The sequence below is a fragment of the Ylistrum balloti genome, unplaced genomic scaffold (assembly GCF_031769215.1).
Source record: "Ylistrum balloti isolate Yb309-2 unplaced genomic scaffold, AGI_CSIRO_Ybal_v1 Utg370568, whole genome shotgun sequence".
NCBI classification, from domain to species: Eukaryota; Metazoa; Mollusca; class Bivalvia; order Pectinida; family Pectinidae; genus Ylistrum; species Ylistrum balloti.
Genome location: NW_026782356.1, coordinates 57,185 through 74,569, shown reverse-complemented (window position 1 = coordinate 74,569; position 17,385 = coordinate 57,185). Strand labels below are relative to the sequence as shown.

At 34.2% G+C, this 17,385-nt stretch overlaps 1 protein-coding gene across 1 annotated transcript; it reads right to left on the bottom strand.

Moving 5' to 3' along the window:
* Positions 1-11,537: 11,537 nt before the first annotated feature.
* LOC132556437 (NHP2-like protein 1) lies at positions 11,538-17,367 on the bottom strand. The gene is made up of 5 exons (XM_060220848.1): positions 17,262-17,367; positions 15,480-15,597; positions 14,818-14,921; positions 13,600-13,633; positions 11,538-12,030 (listed from the first exon to the last, which is right to left on the bottom strand). The coding sequence occupies exons 1-5, from the start codon at positions 17,262-17,264 to the stop codon at positions 11,906-11,908; spliced, it is 384 nt and encodes a 127-aa protein (XP_060076831.1). The 5' UTR covers positions 17,265-17,367; the 3' UTR covers positions 11,538-11,905.
* Between the last annotated feature and the right edge of the window lie 18 nt (positions 17,368-17,385).

Genomic DNA, 17,385 nt, shown 5'->3' with positions numbered 1-17,385 from the left:
TCATTATTTTCCTGTGTCGGCATGGTGTCTGAGTCGAGTACAAATGCTAACATGCCTAAAATAATCACAGAGTTTCTAAAACAATTAAATTTACCACTGAGGCTACCAGTTAACGTATCAACTATAATAAGCTTTCATTACAGTAATGCGTTTCACAACATATGGCCGATTTCAAACACGTTAATTGATTAAATTGTATCTGTAGTTAGTCGATTATAACGATGGAGTTCAAATAGAATTAGCCTATACAATTCAACATACTAAGACTTGTTCGAATAAGCCACGAGGTACCTTCGGAGTTATCTTTCCATGGAATGACAGGTGTATTAAACATGTTTGTTATTGACCATTGTTGACTATAAATGAAGCGTACCGTCGCTGGTCATTTGTGTTGTAGTAGCATAGTAACCCACAGCACACCACAGACCGCGACCTAGACTGCATAATGTCACCACATTGTTTATTAATTATCATCATACGTCACGGCAGAAGGAGAATAGAAATAGCCAGATCCTTCGATAGGACATACTCAGTTGCTTTATGAAGTATACGTCTGTGCGTGTATAGTGAATAATTAATAAAAATCGACTGACATGTTCGGTAGGGCAAAGGTCCCCATAGGATTAACTATGCTGTCTTGCAAACAGACAACTTTACAATTGTCTGCGTTTTGAGATTGCCAAAATGTTGGGAACTAGAATTGGAAATCATAGAAGGTATTTAACTATAACCGACAAAGTAAAAAATTATTGATATATGATATATAACAATATGTAAGTTTAATTACACAATATATGAATTACATATCAATGTTCACGTTTAAGCTAGCATTTGTGCAGTTTGTATGGTGAATATAAAGTGGTTTGTTGTGATCGTCTGAACTCAATCAGTAGCGTTACTGGGAACGTTCGTGTCAGAAATCAATATCTCTTCAATTCATCGTTACGTATGTTTATTAGATCAGTGCTACATTTAAAATACGCAATATACAGTAAAGGGCCGCGAGAGTGACAAGGATTGTCGTTTCTTCTTAAGGTAATTAAATGGTTGACGATTTGTCAGAAGTCGACCACGGTGAACTGTACAGAATTCGATCTCCTCTGCGAGTTCAATGGAGGATGTATTTGTATATGAGTAAGTACACGAACACAAAGTTTGAAGGCAAAATGAACTGAAAATCATTAATCAACAACTTGATTTGGTTATCTTTAGCATTGTCAGCTTAAATAAAATGCTTATGATATTAGTTGCCATTTAGTTTGTGACCATTTGTGTACAATGTTGATATTATCTCTTACTTTAGCTAGCTATAGTGTAATGAAATCCGAGAAGACAGAACTTTAAAACCTAAAACATTTAAGTTGACTAAATCAACGTGGAAAAAAAAATACCTGGTATACCGTTACGTAACGACAAACATTTGATCCGCTTCTGTTGAGTACGAAAACGTGTATATATTAGTAGTCGGTTGTTTTTGAATTAGCTCGTGTATGCAGTGGGAGGACGAGCCATACTTTTACTGTTGACATAATTTATAATAAGCCTTTATGTCAATCTACGACCCAGATCCTTTCAATTCAGGAATTGTGATCGGGTCGAGATTTGTCAAGGATGATAAGCCCTTGGTGATGGCCTTACTCCCTCCATATCGGTATGAATTTTAGGCAAATAAAAGTTTCATCCGTACTTGATCTCGTATCACAAAGCCACGTCGTTTAACTCGACTATCTTTGTAATGACGGTATGCGCGTGTAAGACAACTTAAAAGGTCTGTTCATAAGCTCAGTCTATCAGTATATACACGTGTATATTGAGATGCGTTTTTTTGTATTTAGAAAAGTACATACACAATACGGATTACATCTGTATTCACTGACCGAGAGACATCAATGAACAGTACTGAAAAATTACAGTGAATGATGAAAATGAACAGTCGTTATTTTTCTATAACTTCCCACTAAGACAAACCCATCCACCTTTTTTAAGACAAGATTATTATATAGTATATTATAATTATTATATTAATACATGTATTTGTCCCTCTCCAAGCAAGAAAATAATCTAAGTCATATTTGAATTGGTATCAAGCCACATAATCGGCTTTGTCCAAAAATTCAACTGTAACATCCCTGTTTCAGTAAAGGCACATAGACGACATTCTTGGTATGAAAAAAAATGCAACTAAGCAAAAAGCTAGCTCTTTCCACACTTTTTCTCACCTTTTTTCTGATGAAACATCAGAAGGGGAACAAGACAGCGATATGCAGGTCAAAATTATGCAAAAAATTATAACGTATAAATATATACGGCCCTTCCGTCAATTTTCAACATGGTAGTCGAAAGATAATGTGCGTGTTTCTGACGCAGCAACGAAGTATTGGCCATAAAAAGAGTAGTGCTAGGAGATGGCATATATAACTTTCGCCTGGAATGCCACGAGGGATTATGTCTCACATACTTTGTCTTTATGTATTGTAGTCTAGATACCTTGTCCGATGTGTCCTCGTTTACAGTGTAACTTCATTGGAAACATACAGTATATCAAAGAGTAGATTCAAAGGATGAAAACAAGATTTTTTTTCAGTCACACAATTCATCTTGCAATTATACTATCAAATTAGGCTTTGAAATAAAATTGTGTGATATTTTTTACCTTATTTCAGTTTGACTGCTAGTTTAGTTTGAAAAAAATGGAATAATTGATGTTATTATATCTAAAATTTTGTAAAGGGAATATGATAATTATAAAGCATTTCTGCATCAAAAGGCATTTCTTTAATATCGCTAAATTAGAGAGTAATTATATACCGTGACTATTGGTCTTCAGACACTATCCACGGTCTAACTCCATATCTTTTGTCAGATACATGCAAGCAAATCAACGGGAACATGGTTCCTGAATGATCACTCAGTAGTCAGACCAAAGTTGTTGTGTACAGCTGGTATATACATAGAAATGCCACAGTCATTTAAACATGTTCTTTCATTGTGCCCAACTGACCATATATGTGATTGGCAGGTGAATAATGGCGAGTACTAAGTAAGCAGCTCAGATGTTATTCTCTTAGCTGAACAGCATTCTAGTGGTGCTTCCAGCTTGGTGTGTTTGAATGAAAACCAGCTAGCCTTATTAATATTTTTACCTGTTTTCAAATTCCTCATACACACTTAGAGCGGTCATGGCAGTCTACAGGCCAATAAAGCAATGATATAATTGTAGCTCTGGTTATACCGCAGTACTGTCATATACACACGTAACAATAGTATTAAACATAATCTTAAGGTTAGAGTCGTGTTGTATTCAGTGTTGGTGATTTTCGGTGTTGAAAGATGACAGAATTTAATGGTTAATTATAAATCAGGAGTTATGAAAATTAATATAATTTATGAAAATACATGTACTTTTTTTAGACTTGATATATCACAATATTTCTAACGAAAACAAGTATTATTTCTTTAGAACTAAAATCAAGATGATATAAAAACGGGCTAAATTTTTTTAGATCTCTCCAATTTGATTATAAAGAAAAGTCAGTTTCAGGAATATCTGTAAACAGATGAAGTATACCACATGCTTCGTCTGTCCAGGTCATATAATACAAAGCTGGTCAGGTTATTGATCAATGGTATCATCAGAAATTCTACCTGTCGAATATTGAATGCCTGGTACAACCTTATAACAGTGGTTATTTCATTACCTCGTATCGCCGCTTATGTATATTCCGAATATTATGTGCTATGAAAGAAATAGCGGGTTCGTCAAAAACACGTCTACGAAGTGAGAAACATGTCACACAGTTATAGAGTATATTCAATATGACTGAAAGTATAAACATTATTTTCTTGTTTATGAATTAATAAATAAAATAACAAAAACACAAGACTATCCGTAAGGCCTGCCTTCCTTGGTTTCTTCAGGCAGAATGTTCGTCGCCACTGGTGTCTATTGTGTGCATTAGAATGACCTCATTTCAAGACGAAAGGATGTGTGCTTATGTTACTCTGGGCTACTAATTAGAGTTTGACCTTACAGCACTGTATTATTTACCTGTCAGTATAAAACTAATCACGGAACCTATAGTGAATATCGATCCCCTCACAATTATATATATAAATCACAGTCAAGATATGTATTACTATTTAAGATAATGTGTAGAAAATTACAAGGGATTTAAGTATGTTTGTATCACATTTCAAGTTAGAACATGGAGTTTACTTATTTCTGTGATAAATCATTTAAAATATCAAGTCCTGAGAAAAGTCACAGTTTCTTTACCTAACAGTATTTCGTTCTATCCGTGGATAGATACAGATACATGTAAACATTCATATCGCTCTATATTGGTTATAGAAGGATTGTTAGAGCCAGAACGATTCACTCGGTAAGCAACAGTATAAACAGTAAACAAGTACACATACCATTTCCATTGGTTTTTCAACATTTAAACCCACAATTTCATTAAAAAAATATTCTATCGTTGACTAAATTATTGTATATGGTATAAGATAAGCTTACCTTACTTTTGTCAAAATATCATGCCGTTTCCTGGATTACTAGGCTCGTCCCTACGCCAACTAGCGTAGCCATAGATCAACCACACGATCGGCTGTTTGTTGGTTGCTAAAACAGCGCAGCCTACGTTATTCCTGTAGTACAGTGATCAGTCAGTCGTGAAGACTCAACAATCAGATAAGGGACGTAACTCCAGATAACGTACTATTGATATTGAAAGCTATTAGAAAAAAGACAATTTTATATATTCTTAAAGTCACTTTGAAATGTTATTTTATTACCTGTCTTTGCATGTTTGACATAAAGGGAATGCAATATAATTCAGCACAACAGGAAAATATATAGGATGTAGCTTTGGATTTTTGATAAACATATATCAAGCGCTTGAAGGTGTGTAGCAGCATAGGTATTTATAAATAATCATCAAAGTATTATGTTTTACCAGCCAAAGTAAATACAAACTCTTGTTTAAAAAAATGAATCGACAGATTCCACTTGTCTTCAAAGTTCAAAATCAACTCCTGGTAACATTTCTACTTATCAAGTATATCTGAATCCTTTGGATTGTTGTAAGTAGAATCCATACCCATCACCCTCTATCATAACGGCGATTTAAATGATGACTGCTGAATACGAGGTGTTCATGATTTGGAAAGACCTTCCAAATGACATGTGGATTGACCGACAGTGCGAGCGTGGATTGACCGACAGTGTGAGCGAAAAATGATGGCTGTGTTATTGTGCCTCATAATAATTATGTTCCGTGAATGTCAACTTTTTTCCAACAGAGGTAGGTACTCTTTCGATCTGAATGATGTTATTTAAGACGATTTTCTCACCTGAATGTCAATTAAGATTTAAATATTTTACACAATACATTTCAAGAATGACGTTGATCTAAAACAAAATGGTTCATACACGGTTTTTTTTTATTATGAAATCATGTAAACACTGATGTAATTTGCAAGACTCAACGTTACACGCCTCCGCACGCTATTTGTTCAAACATATCTTATTACTTCTAATATTTACTTTAAGCAAAGTTGTTGGAACTCAAGTATCAGTTTTGTCCCTTCCCTTCCTTGAACAGCTACTTAAGAAAAACAACCGTATATATATATATATCAAGGAAGGAAAAATATTTACGATCTGCATGGATACGAATAGCCATTAGTTTGTAACTATGGTTTATTGTGTACATTGTATGTAAATAGACTGCCTCACTGTCACGTACAGGAAGCATATCCTTGCCACCCATGATCCTCTATTAAAGAGAGACCAGACTGTTAGAGACACCAGTTTTCTACTTTCGCATGGCAGGTCGTTTTGATCCGAGTTCAGTCTTGATCATACACGCGTTAAATAACATAGCCTAACATACTTCGAAATAAATACAGAATATGCAAGTTACAGTACGTTTAAATAAGTAAACGAAAGAAGGTTGAATTATGATAAATAGTTTCTGTTTATTTAAGTACATCAAAGTACGTTTAAGTACAATAAAGAACGGTTAATTACGTGTAAGTACGGCAAATGGAGGGGTTAATTGTAAAGTTAAACAACATTTAATTACGTCAGGAAAAAAGTTGAATTACGATCAGGTACGTGATACTACTAGTACAGGAGGATGAACGCTAAAGTACGTGAAAGATGTGAAAGTACGTTACCACAGTGCGTTCATGTACGTGAAACTACGTCGCTAAAGTATGTGAAAGTACGTTACTAAAGTATGTTAAAGTATGTGAAAGTACGTTACTAAAGTACTTGAAACTACGTTACTAAAGAATGTTAAAGTACGTGAAACTAAGTTACTTAAGTACGTGACAGCAAAGAATGTTAAAGAACGTGAAAGTACGTTACTGAAGAACGCTAAAGTCATCCGAAGAACAACCAAATGTACTCTAATTATTTTCATACTTGCCGTAGTTATCTTCTGAACACTCACGGCTTTCTCGGGGATTTTGCAAGTTATTGTTAAGTGTAACTATGACAAGTTGGGACATTTTCTTGTCGGCAATTTTTGGTAGTTTTGTCAAGACACAGTGGTTTAATTGGATGTGTCTAAAATTAGCGTTTCCATCAATCCTGTATCAATTTTTGGCATATTTTCTTTCTAATTCAAACTTTACCGTCATGTATTTGCTGGGTTGTGTACGTAGAGTGTTGAAAGGTGTAAGGTCTACTGTATAAAGGTAATTTACTCGTATAACATGAGGATACGATGCACGTGAATTATTCCTATATATGTACTTAATATGTTTGTGTTATCAAAAAACAATAGACTTGTTAAAATCCGATTTACTGGTCTAGAGACCACGTTTTCTTGACTATTCAATACGTTTAATGACAGGTTACAGTTTTGTAAACACTCTTTCGACCTGTTTTAGACCCAAAACCTTCTGATGATGGTCTGTAATCTTCGAACAAGAAAGGAAGATGTTGTGTTATTCGCATTTATTTTTTTTATATACAACGTACCCATCTGTTCATTGACGATTTTAAAAATAAGACTACAGTCGCCATTTTGAATGGGGAGCCGTTTGACTTTTTTTATTCCACTTAAATTATATCACTAGATCGATTAGGTGACAACACCATTTGGTTCAACTGTAGATATCTCTTACCCATTATGTGTCGGTGATTTCACTATACCTAGTCAAACGTTTTCGAGGATATTGCCATAATAAATTGGGCATATCGCTATAATGAAATGGTTATTTCACTAAATCTAGAGACATCACTACTTCATTATAGTGCTATCATCTATTCGGTTTGATTTTGTGATATCATAATAATACTCACTCCGCTACACACTCCTCACACTATAATAAATAGATGGCATTAAGAATTCAAAATTAACAGATGATATCACCATAATGAAAATGTGATACTACCACAATGAATAGGTGATACTAACAAATCGTTTTAGTGAAAACACTCAAGTAAATTAAAAAGTAAAACAGCGTAAGTTTAAACTTGTTTCTTTTATGCAATTAGTTTCGAAAAAAGTGGTTTTTGCAAAGTCAATTCAAAACGACGATTTGAAATAAGTAAGAATTTTCAAAATGGGCGATTAATTCTCACCTTTACCCAAATAATTTCTGAAATTATAATTGACAAATGATTGTTGTGCTCCCACTAAAACTATTCACTATCTCGTAATCAATATGATAATGAAAGTTAAACAAGGTATTTTGTCGCGGACTTAACTATCCATCGAATGGGACTTCATACATTGTCATTTTGATACGACTTTATACCTTGTCATTCTGGTCCGACTTTATACCTTGTCATTCTGGTCCGACTATATACCTTGTCATTCTGGTCCGACTATATACCTTGTCATTCTGGTCCGACTATATACCTTGTCATTCTGGTCCGACTATATACCTTGTCATTCTGGTCTGACTATATACCTTGTCATTCTGGTCCGACTATATACCTTGTCATTCTGGTCCGACTATATACCTTGTCATTCTGGTCTGACTATATACCTTGTCATTCTGGTCCGACTATATACCTTGTCATTCTGGTCCGACTATATACCTTGTCATTCTGGTCCGACTATATACCTTGTCATTCTGGTCCGACTATATACCTTGTCATTCTGGTCCGACTATATACCTTGTCATTCTGGTCCGACTATATACCTTGTCATTCTGGTCTGACTATATACCTTGTCATTCTGGTCCGACTATATACCTTGTCATTCTGGTCCGACTATATACCTTGTCATTCTGGTCTGACTATATACCTTGTCATTCTGATCTGACTATATACCTTGTCATTCTGGTCCGACTATATACCTTGTCATTCTGGTCCGACTATATACCTTGTCATTCTGGTCCGACTATATACCTTGTCATTCTGATCCGACTATATACCTTGTCATTCTGGTCTGACTATATACCTTGTATATACCTTGTCATTCTGGTTCTGACTATATACCTTGTCATTCTGGTCTGACTATATACCTTGTCATTCTGATCCGACTATATACCTGTCATTCTGGTCTGACTATATACCTTGTCATTCTGGTCCGACTATATACCTTGTCATTCTGATCTGACTATATACCTTGTCATTCTGATCCGACTATATACCTTGTCATTCTGATCTGACTATATACCTGTCTTGTCATTCTGATCCGACTATATACCTTGTCATTCTATATATATACCTTGTCATTCTGATCCGACTATATACCTTGTCATTCTGATCCGACTATATACCTTGTATATACCTTGTCATTCTGATCCGACTATATACCTTGTCATTCTGATCCGACTATATACCTTGTCATTCTGATCCGACTATATACCTTGTCATTCTGATCCGACTATATACCTGTCATTCTGGTCAGACTTTATACCTTGTCATTCTGGTCCGACTATATACCTTGTCATTCTGGTCCGACTATATACCTTGTCATTCTGATCCGACTATATACCTTGTCATTCTGATCCGACTATATACCTTGTCATTCTGATCCGACTATATACCTGTCATTCTGATCTGACTATATACCTGTCATTCTGATCTGACTATATACCTTGTCATTCTGGTCCGACTATATACCTTGTCATTCTGATCCGACTATATACCTTGTCATTCTGGTCCGACTATATACCTTGTCATTCTGATCTGACTATATACCTGTCATTCTGATCTGACTATATACCTTGTCATTCTGATCTGACTATATACCTTGTCATTCTGATCTGACTATATATACCTTGTCATTCTGATCCGACTATATACCTTGTCATTCTGATCTGACTATATACCTTGTCATTCTGATCCGACTATATACCTTGTCATTCTGGTCCGACTATATACCTTGTCATTCTGATCCGACTATATACCTTGTCATTCTGATCCGACTATATACCTTGTCATTCTGATCCGACTATATTCCTTGTCATTCTGATCCGACTATATACCTTGTCATTCTGATCTGACTTTATACCTTTGTCATATATACCTGTCATCTGACTATATACCTTGTCATTCTGATCATTCTGACTATATACCTTGTCATTCTGATCTGACTATATACCTTGTCATTCTGGTCCGACTATATACCTTGTCATTCTGATCTGACTATATACCTGTCATTCTGATCTGACGATATACCTGTCATTCTGATCCAACTTTATACCTTGTCATTCTGATCCGACTATATACCTGTCATTCTGGTCCGACTATATACCTTGTCATTCTGATCCGACTATATACCTGTCATTCTGATCTGACTATATACCTTGTCATTCTGATCCGACTATATACCTGTCATTCTGATCCGACTATATACCTGTCATTCTGATCCGACTATATACCTTGTCATTCTGATCTGACTATATACCTGTCATTCTGATCCGACTATATACCATGTCATTCTGGTCCGACTATATACCTTGTCATTCTGATCTGACTTTATACCTTGTCATTCTGGTCTGACTATATACCTTGTCATTCTGATCCGACTATATACCTTGTCATTCTGATCTGACTAAATACCTGTCATTCTGATCCGACTATATACCTTGTCATTCTGATCCGACTATATACCTGTCATTCTGATCTGACTATATACCTTGTCATTCTGATCCGACTAAATACCTGTCATTCTGATCCGACTATATACCTTGTCATTCTGGTCTGACTATATACCTTGTCATTCTGATCCGACTATATACCTTGTCATTCTGATCCGACTATATACCTTGTCATTCTGGTCCGACTAAATACCTGTCATTCTGATCCGACTATATACCTTGTCATTCTGGTCTGACTATATACCTGTCATTCTGATCTGACTATATACCTGTCATTCTGATCCAACTTTATACCTTGTCATTCTGATCCGACTATATACCTTGTCATTCTGGTCCGACTATATACCTTGTCATTCTGGTCTGACTATATACCTTGTCATTCTGGTCCGACTATATACCTGTCATTCTGATCCGACTATATACCTTGTCATTCTGATCTGACTATATACCTGTCATTCTGGTCCGACTATATACCTTGTCATTCTGATCTGACTTTATACCTTGTCATTCTGGTCCGACTATATACCTGTCATTCTGGTCTGACTTTATACCTTGTCATTCTGGTCCGACTATATACCATGTCATTCTGGTCCGACTTTATACCTTGTCATTCTGATCCGACTATATACCTTGTCATTCTGGTCCGACTTTATACCTTGTCATTCTGGTCTGACTATATACCTTGTCATTCTGATCTGACTATATACCTTGTCATTCTGATCTGACTATATACCTTGTCATTCTGATCCGACTATATACCTTGTCATTCTGGTCTGACTTTATACCTTGTCATTCTGATCCGACTATATACCTTGTCATTCTGGTCCGACTTTATACCTTGTCATTCTGATCTGACTATATACCTTGTCATTCTGGTCTGACTATATACCTTGTCATTCTGATCCGACTATATACCTTGTCATTCTGATCTGACTATATACCTGTCATTCTGATCTGACGATATACCTGTCATTCTGATCCAACTTTATACCTTGTCATTCTGATCCGACTATATACCTGTCATTCTGGTCCGACTATATACCTTGTCATTCTGATCCGACTATATACCTGTCATTCTGATCTGACTATATACCTTGTCATTCTGATCCGACTATATACCTTGTCATTCTGATCCGAATATATACCTGTCATTCTGATCCGACTATATACCTTGTCATTCTGGTCCGACTATATACCTGTCATTCTGATCTGACTATATACCTTGTCATTCTGATCCAATGATACATTGTTATTCTGGTACAATCATACCTTTTCGTTCTGGTCAAACTATTCATGATACAATTAGGTACAAGTCTGTATCACCACAATGCAGTGTAAAATTGAATTATCCTTTTGTAGCATTATGGGTGTAAATGTTCACATTCATACTATATTTCTCATTACATATAATCCAGTCTGAAAATATCTAGTGACGTCCGTTTCAAGAATAATGACCAATAAATCCATTTATACGAACCTCTTTTATTCATACATAAAACTGATGAACAAAATTTTGCACATTGCAGGATTGACATCCTAGTCAATAACAAAACGTATATAAAATTTCAATGAAATAAACAGTTAAAATCAAAATTACTGTATAATGATAGAATCTAAAGTCCATCAAAGACAATGATGATCAGAGCAAGTCCGTGACATTTGAACATTTTACTACAGCCAATGAATATTTTTTCGAATAACAACAATGTCTCTTCTAAAGTAAAATTTAGCAGACACTTTAAACTGAAATATTGTCATTGAGATACTTTATCTAGGTGATGATGATGACAGTGCTTAACAAGGAGCAGTAATGATGATGATGATGATGATGATGCTAGATCAGAAGTTTCTCGATGCTATTTTGAATGGCACTGATCTGAGTCTTCAGCTGAGAGCCCTCATTGACAGTTACAGAGGCTGCAATAACTGGTCGTGATACTCCACAGGCTCTACCCAGAGCTGCAAACAAAAACCAAAATACTTGGTCATCTTTTGGTTGATACAAGCAAGTCAATTTTTTAAAAAGATATTTAAAAAGACTTAACAGTTTTTACTTTACGTCTTTAAATAAAACGAAATGTTACCAGAACTGTCATATGTCGTAAGTTGCTGAGTACATCCACGTAAAAAGGCCTCGTTAGAATTACATTTTGAATTACTGGTAATCCCATGATTTTTTCATTTTTTAAAACAATCTCAAACATTTCTTATGGTTACTATTAGTTTGTGAGCTATGAATATTTCTACAAAAACTTGTGTACAGCGACCACGATGCCTACAGCAGACAAGATTTTACCAATAAGAGGTCTTCTTTTGGTTACTGTGACAACTGATATTTTGAAACTAGCAACAGTGTATATGCCATCCCTCAAAATCCTTATTTGGACAATATTCTTATTTTGATTGATCAAAAGTCTTCAGACAAATTATGTTGCCATAGTTTCTGCTTTGTAAACACCTAATGTGAAAATGTAAGCAAAATCTTTGCAAAACATGGACGCAGATCTCCAGGTGATTCATAACATTTTTGTGTAGTTTCATTATAATAGGTTCAAAAGTTTAGGACCAGTTATTCAAACAATATAAGACAGATAAAATGATTCCAGTATACCCCTTACTTTGTTGTGGGAGAACTTGTACACCCAAAACATAATAAATGATTTATCAAGGTTATCTACCTTTATGAAATTTATGTATAATACTATAAATATTTTACCATTTCTTGTTTAGGATACATAAAATATAACAAGTAATGTTTAAGGACAGACAGATACACCATGGACAAGGGACAATTTCAACAATCCAATACTTGATTATGGAGATCTCAAAAACATTCTAATAAGCTTTATTTTATTGTATCTCCAACTGCCACTGGATTGGTTCATTCACCAGGTTTCTGCTCTTCAGAAATAGTATTTTCCACTTTTGTCTGCCATCACTTTCATTCATCAAAATTTAATTTTCTTACAAATCAAAGCATTTGTTCAAAATCTATTAAGTGTTAGTTTTTTCTTCAGTATCATTGCTCTAAGTCTGTATTTACCTTATTTCCCCATTAGTAGTTTTTTTTTTTTTTTTTTTAAATTTCAACACATTATTTTTTTCTTGGATATTAAAACTCTCACATTTCATCTCTCAAATCAACCTGATCTTCATGTTTTATGATGGACTCCACTCGTGCACATTCCTTCTAATAAACTGTTCCAAAAACTTTGTGCTTCTACAGTCTTGATCCTTTTCACACACTGGTGTGGTCTCTGTACACAATTTTTTGTAGAAATATTCATAACTCACAAACTAATTAGTAACCACAAGAAATGTTTGAGTTTTCTTTTAAAAAAAGGAAAAAAACATGGGATTAATTCAAAATGTAATTCTAACGAGGCATTTTTACATGGATATACTCAACAATATATACTTACTTTCAAAACATTTTTTTTTCAAAACAATTTTTTGACACACATACAAACTCATGTAAGACTGTAACCATTACATCATTTCTGTTTATTGACATAAAAGTGTTCTTACCTCCCTTGGACCTCACAAATACATAGGGTACATTCTGAAAAAGATAAAGTAATATATCTGTACTGATCTGAAATAACAGTTTATTGCTATGAATTAACATCAGTAAATTTCATGAGTCCTCCAGTTACTTGAATTGCTAAACTCTAACCTACCTAAATATGGTTTATTCAAAGGCATTGGCATGTCTCTTTACTTAGAATCAACCAGTTGTAAATATACTTCCCTTGATCAATTATAAACCCTTGAGATCAATTTCTAGGTAACAACAAGGCACTTCATAGTTTATACGACAATAATGATTCCATATTAACATTACATATATTATATATAAAAAAACATCTGACAGAAATCATCCCAATATCAATTTATCTTTACAGGAAAGGGGAAGTAACTGTATTCATTTAACTTCATAAGTAAGGGGAAGTAACTCCTTAAAAAAATACCACTGTAACTTTATGTGACAACTTTTGATATTTTCACTAACTATTGACCAATCAGACCACAGTGTTGCAGTGAAACTATATTCTACTTGATCACATGTGGTTATTTCATTGTCTCTATGTTGTGTTTCAGATTTGTTACCCAAATCTACAGTCAGAGAGAAGTACAGATTATTTACTGACAGTGATTAGATATATATAATCCACAGATTGTTAAAGATGTTCTCAAAGGTAATGCATAGGTCTAGTTTGTAGATATATATCTATGCCAATTTCATTGTTCAATCATAAACACTTCACCATTTTGTGACTTCGGTTTTGATAATGATACTACTTGAGTATATTATTTAAGTTATGAAATAAGAGGAAAGTCAAGCTACATTCATGTCAATCATGCCAACACTCTCCTTATACACGAAGACTTTCAGAGATAGTGGTTTAAGTGCTCATGCCATATTGCCATATTTGACCATATTAATTAATTTCACACATCTCACTTATTTCTGTGAAGCGTAAGGATGTGCTGAATGGAAAATTCTTAAAAGTTTGCTTACTTCATAGATTACTCTGTCTTTTAACTCTGTGCTTCCTATATACCTAACTCCTGAATAATACTTCTGGAATTATCCATATATATATAATTCAAATTGTCATTTTTTATAAACAGTTTTTAAAAGTAGTAAGGTTCTGTCATTTTTCTTTTAGCTTTATTTGTATTTCTAGCAAGAAACATACACTCTTAATAAAAAATATTATGCAGTTTACAATGTATACCTACCTTATCTTCACACAAGAGTGGGAGATGAAGCAAAATCTCCAATGGTTCAGTATCTGCTGCCATGACGATGAATTCAGCAATTCCACGATTCAGAGTTTTTGTGGCTGAAAAAAGATGTCTTGTGACTTCATTGTGTTGTATAATTCAGATCAGTTCAATTTACATATAGCCATCTAATGGTGAAAGTACTGGCAATATTCAAATTTCCAAACAGCAACGGTGTATTTATATATAGCTCAATCTGAAAAAATGTTTAAAGTCAAATTCATTATGAGAAATCACATTAAAGCACAAGATGAAATACACAAGAATGTATTTATGTAACAGAGGTCATTATCTATTTAAATGCCTCCGCTAGGAATTGAATCTGGGACCCCAACTCAATAATCTGGTGATCTCTCTAGCCGAACAGTATATTGTGGCTAGTATTTGGCAGGGTTACATGTACATGATTATATAGTGATTTTACCTAACACCATGGAGTGTCCTCAACTTACAGTCATGAATTCATGTATAAGTTATAAACTGATGGAAAATTTTAATATATTAGCATTTCTATATCAAGGTGATGTTACCGATGGCCAGGTAACAAAATGTCAACATATTGCCGTATTTATTGTCGTTTCCAAATAAAGAATACTCAGATACAGAACAATACACACCTTCATTGGCTCCTTTTTTCAGTTGTTTGAAATTTACACATTGCTGCAACAAATCTATGATTTTTGTTGTTAATACTTGATCAGCCAGAGGATAGGCTTTAGGGTTAACTTCTTCTGTCTGAAAATAGAAAGTTCAAACAAATATAAACAAACACAAGGCTTTCTGCATTTAATGTTCACTCTGAATACTATATAAGAATGATGTTTAATCTCCAACTATTTATTTTTCTGATACATGATTTTTGTATGATCACATGAAATGAAATAAAATGGCACAATTTATTTAGAATAATCTAACATTCCAATCAACAAGATGTAGCACTAAGATGTCATACTCTAAACAGTGTTCCCTCAAACATTCGTTTTGAGACTGCGGGTATAGAGTACATACAACTTAACAATGAGTTTTTATACAAACAATGCAGGAAAACTGGAGGTACAAGTTTTCAATTTTACCAGTTCAAGGATTTTCAAAATTTACGCAGGAATAATGTGGATCAATGTCTTAACAGAAGTTACGAAGCTGTTCTACTTGGTGGAATAAGTATATAACTGTATTTTAGGAATAATTAATTTGTGGACTGATCAATTCAGGCCAAAAATCCAGACCCATTCTCTTAAATAGAAAGAGTTAACATTGGCAAGTATGAATTAACACATCTATGGAGTATTCTTCAAAAAAATTGATTTTGAGAACATGACCAATATTGTCAAGTGAGTTACTGATTAGTCAACATACCATATTGACTTCTGGAGAAATAGCTTTCAAAATTACACAAGGATCAGGCTTAATCGGACATGTGTTTTGGTAGGGTTGTCACTACAGCTTTAGACATGAAGATTTACTTTTCAGTAGATTTATTGCAGCAACCGTAATGTGCCTGAAACTGTGTCATGGTCAGATTCGTATAAGCATATGCATTATTTTCATTGGTGTTAGTAACAATTATGTTTTCTTATTGATAGAATGTCAGACTTGTGTTGATTCATAAAAAATCTTCATAATCTTTTTCATTTTCAGAGGAACATATGGAGTTATTTTCAATGTATACATATTTACTATATGACCATTTTTTTTCCTTTTCTTCACTTTTCATTCAATGTATTTTTAAAAAATAGGTTAACAGGGTAAAAGATAGGTAGTCTGGCAATCCTCTTGACTGCACAATCCCTAAATCGTTTGACAGAATTGTCACATGGCTTGATCAAAGAAGATGGGTTAGTCAAAAGGTTATGCATTGGAGTGAAAGGAAACAGTTCGAATGAAGAAAGAGACTTAAGAGTAGTACTGTATTATGAATTGAACAGCGCTTTTGTCTGTTGTTTGTTGGTGTTCTGGTTCCATATACAGGAAATAATGGAGGATGAAATTACATTTTATTTATCATATTACATATGCTATTGTATAAACATTTCATGTAATAACTGAGTAATGTTTCACAAACTTATTCACATAATGATCTATATTTGGTGTAAATTGTGGATACTGGTCTTGGCTATCGCTCCGATTTGCAAGAATCAAGATGCCACTGTGAAATGTTTACGGAAAAGCGCGTTTCTATATAACACGTCCAACTGCTATTTAATTATCTTTAACTAACAAATGTTTAAACTAACAGTAAAATAGAATAGACAGATATTTAAAAAAATTGTTCTTATTATGATTGCATCCACAAATGAAAGGGAAACGTTATACCAGTGTCGATGCTCATCGCGCTTAATTTGACCAATATCTGAGTGTACTTTCTCCATTTCTTGATTGAAAAGAATATAAAAGCTTACCATTTTCGCTGGTGTATACAGTTAATACGTAAAATATTCAAGACTGGGTAGATGTTTGTTCCTCTCTGCTTACCGCTTCACGGAGGACTGTAAACATAAAACGTTTTCAACACGTGCGCCTTAA

Coding starts and splice junctions, on each gene's coding strand:
- LOC132556437 (XM_060220848.1), bottom strand. Junction 14,922..15,479: donor GAAAAAAGGAGCCAATGAAG/GTGTGTATTGTT, acceptor ATCTTTTTTCAG/CCACAAAAACTCTGAATCGT. Junction 12,031..13,599: donor ATTTGTGAGGTCCAAGGGAG/GTAAGAACACTT, acceptor TTTTGTTTGCAG/CTCTGGGTAGAGCCTGTGGA.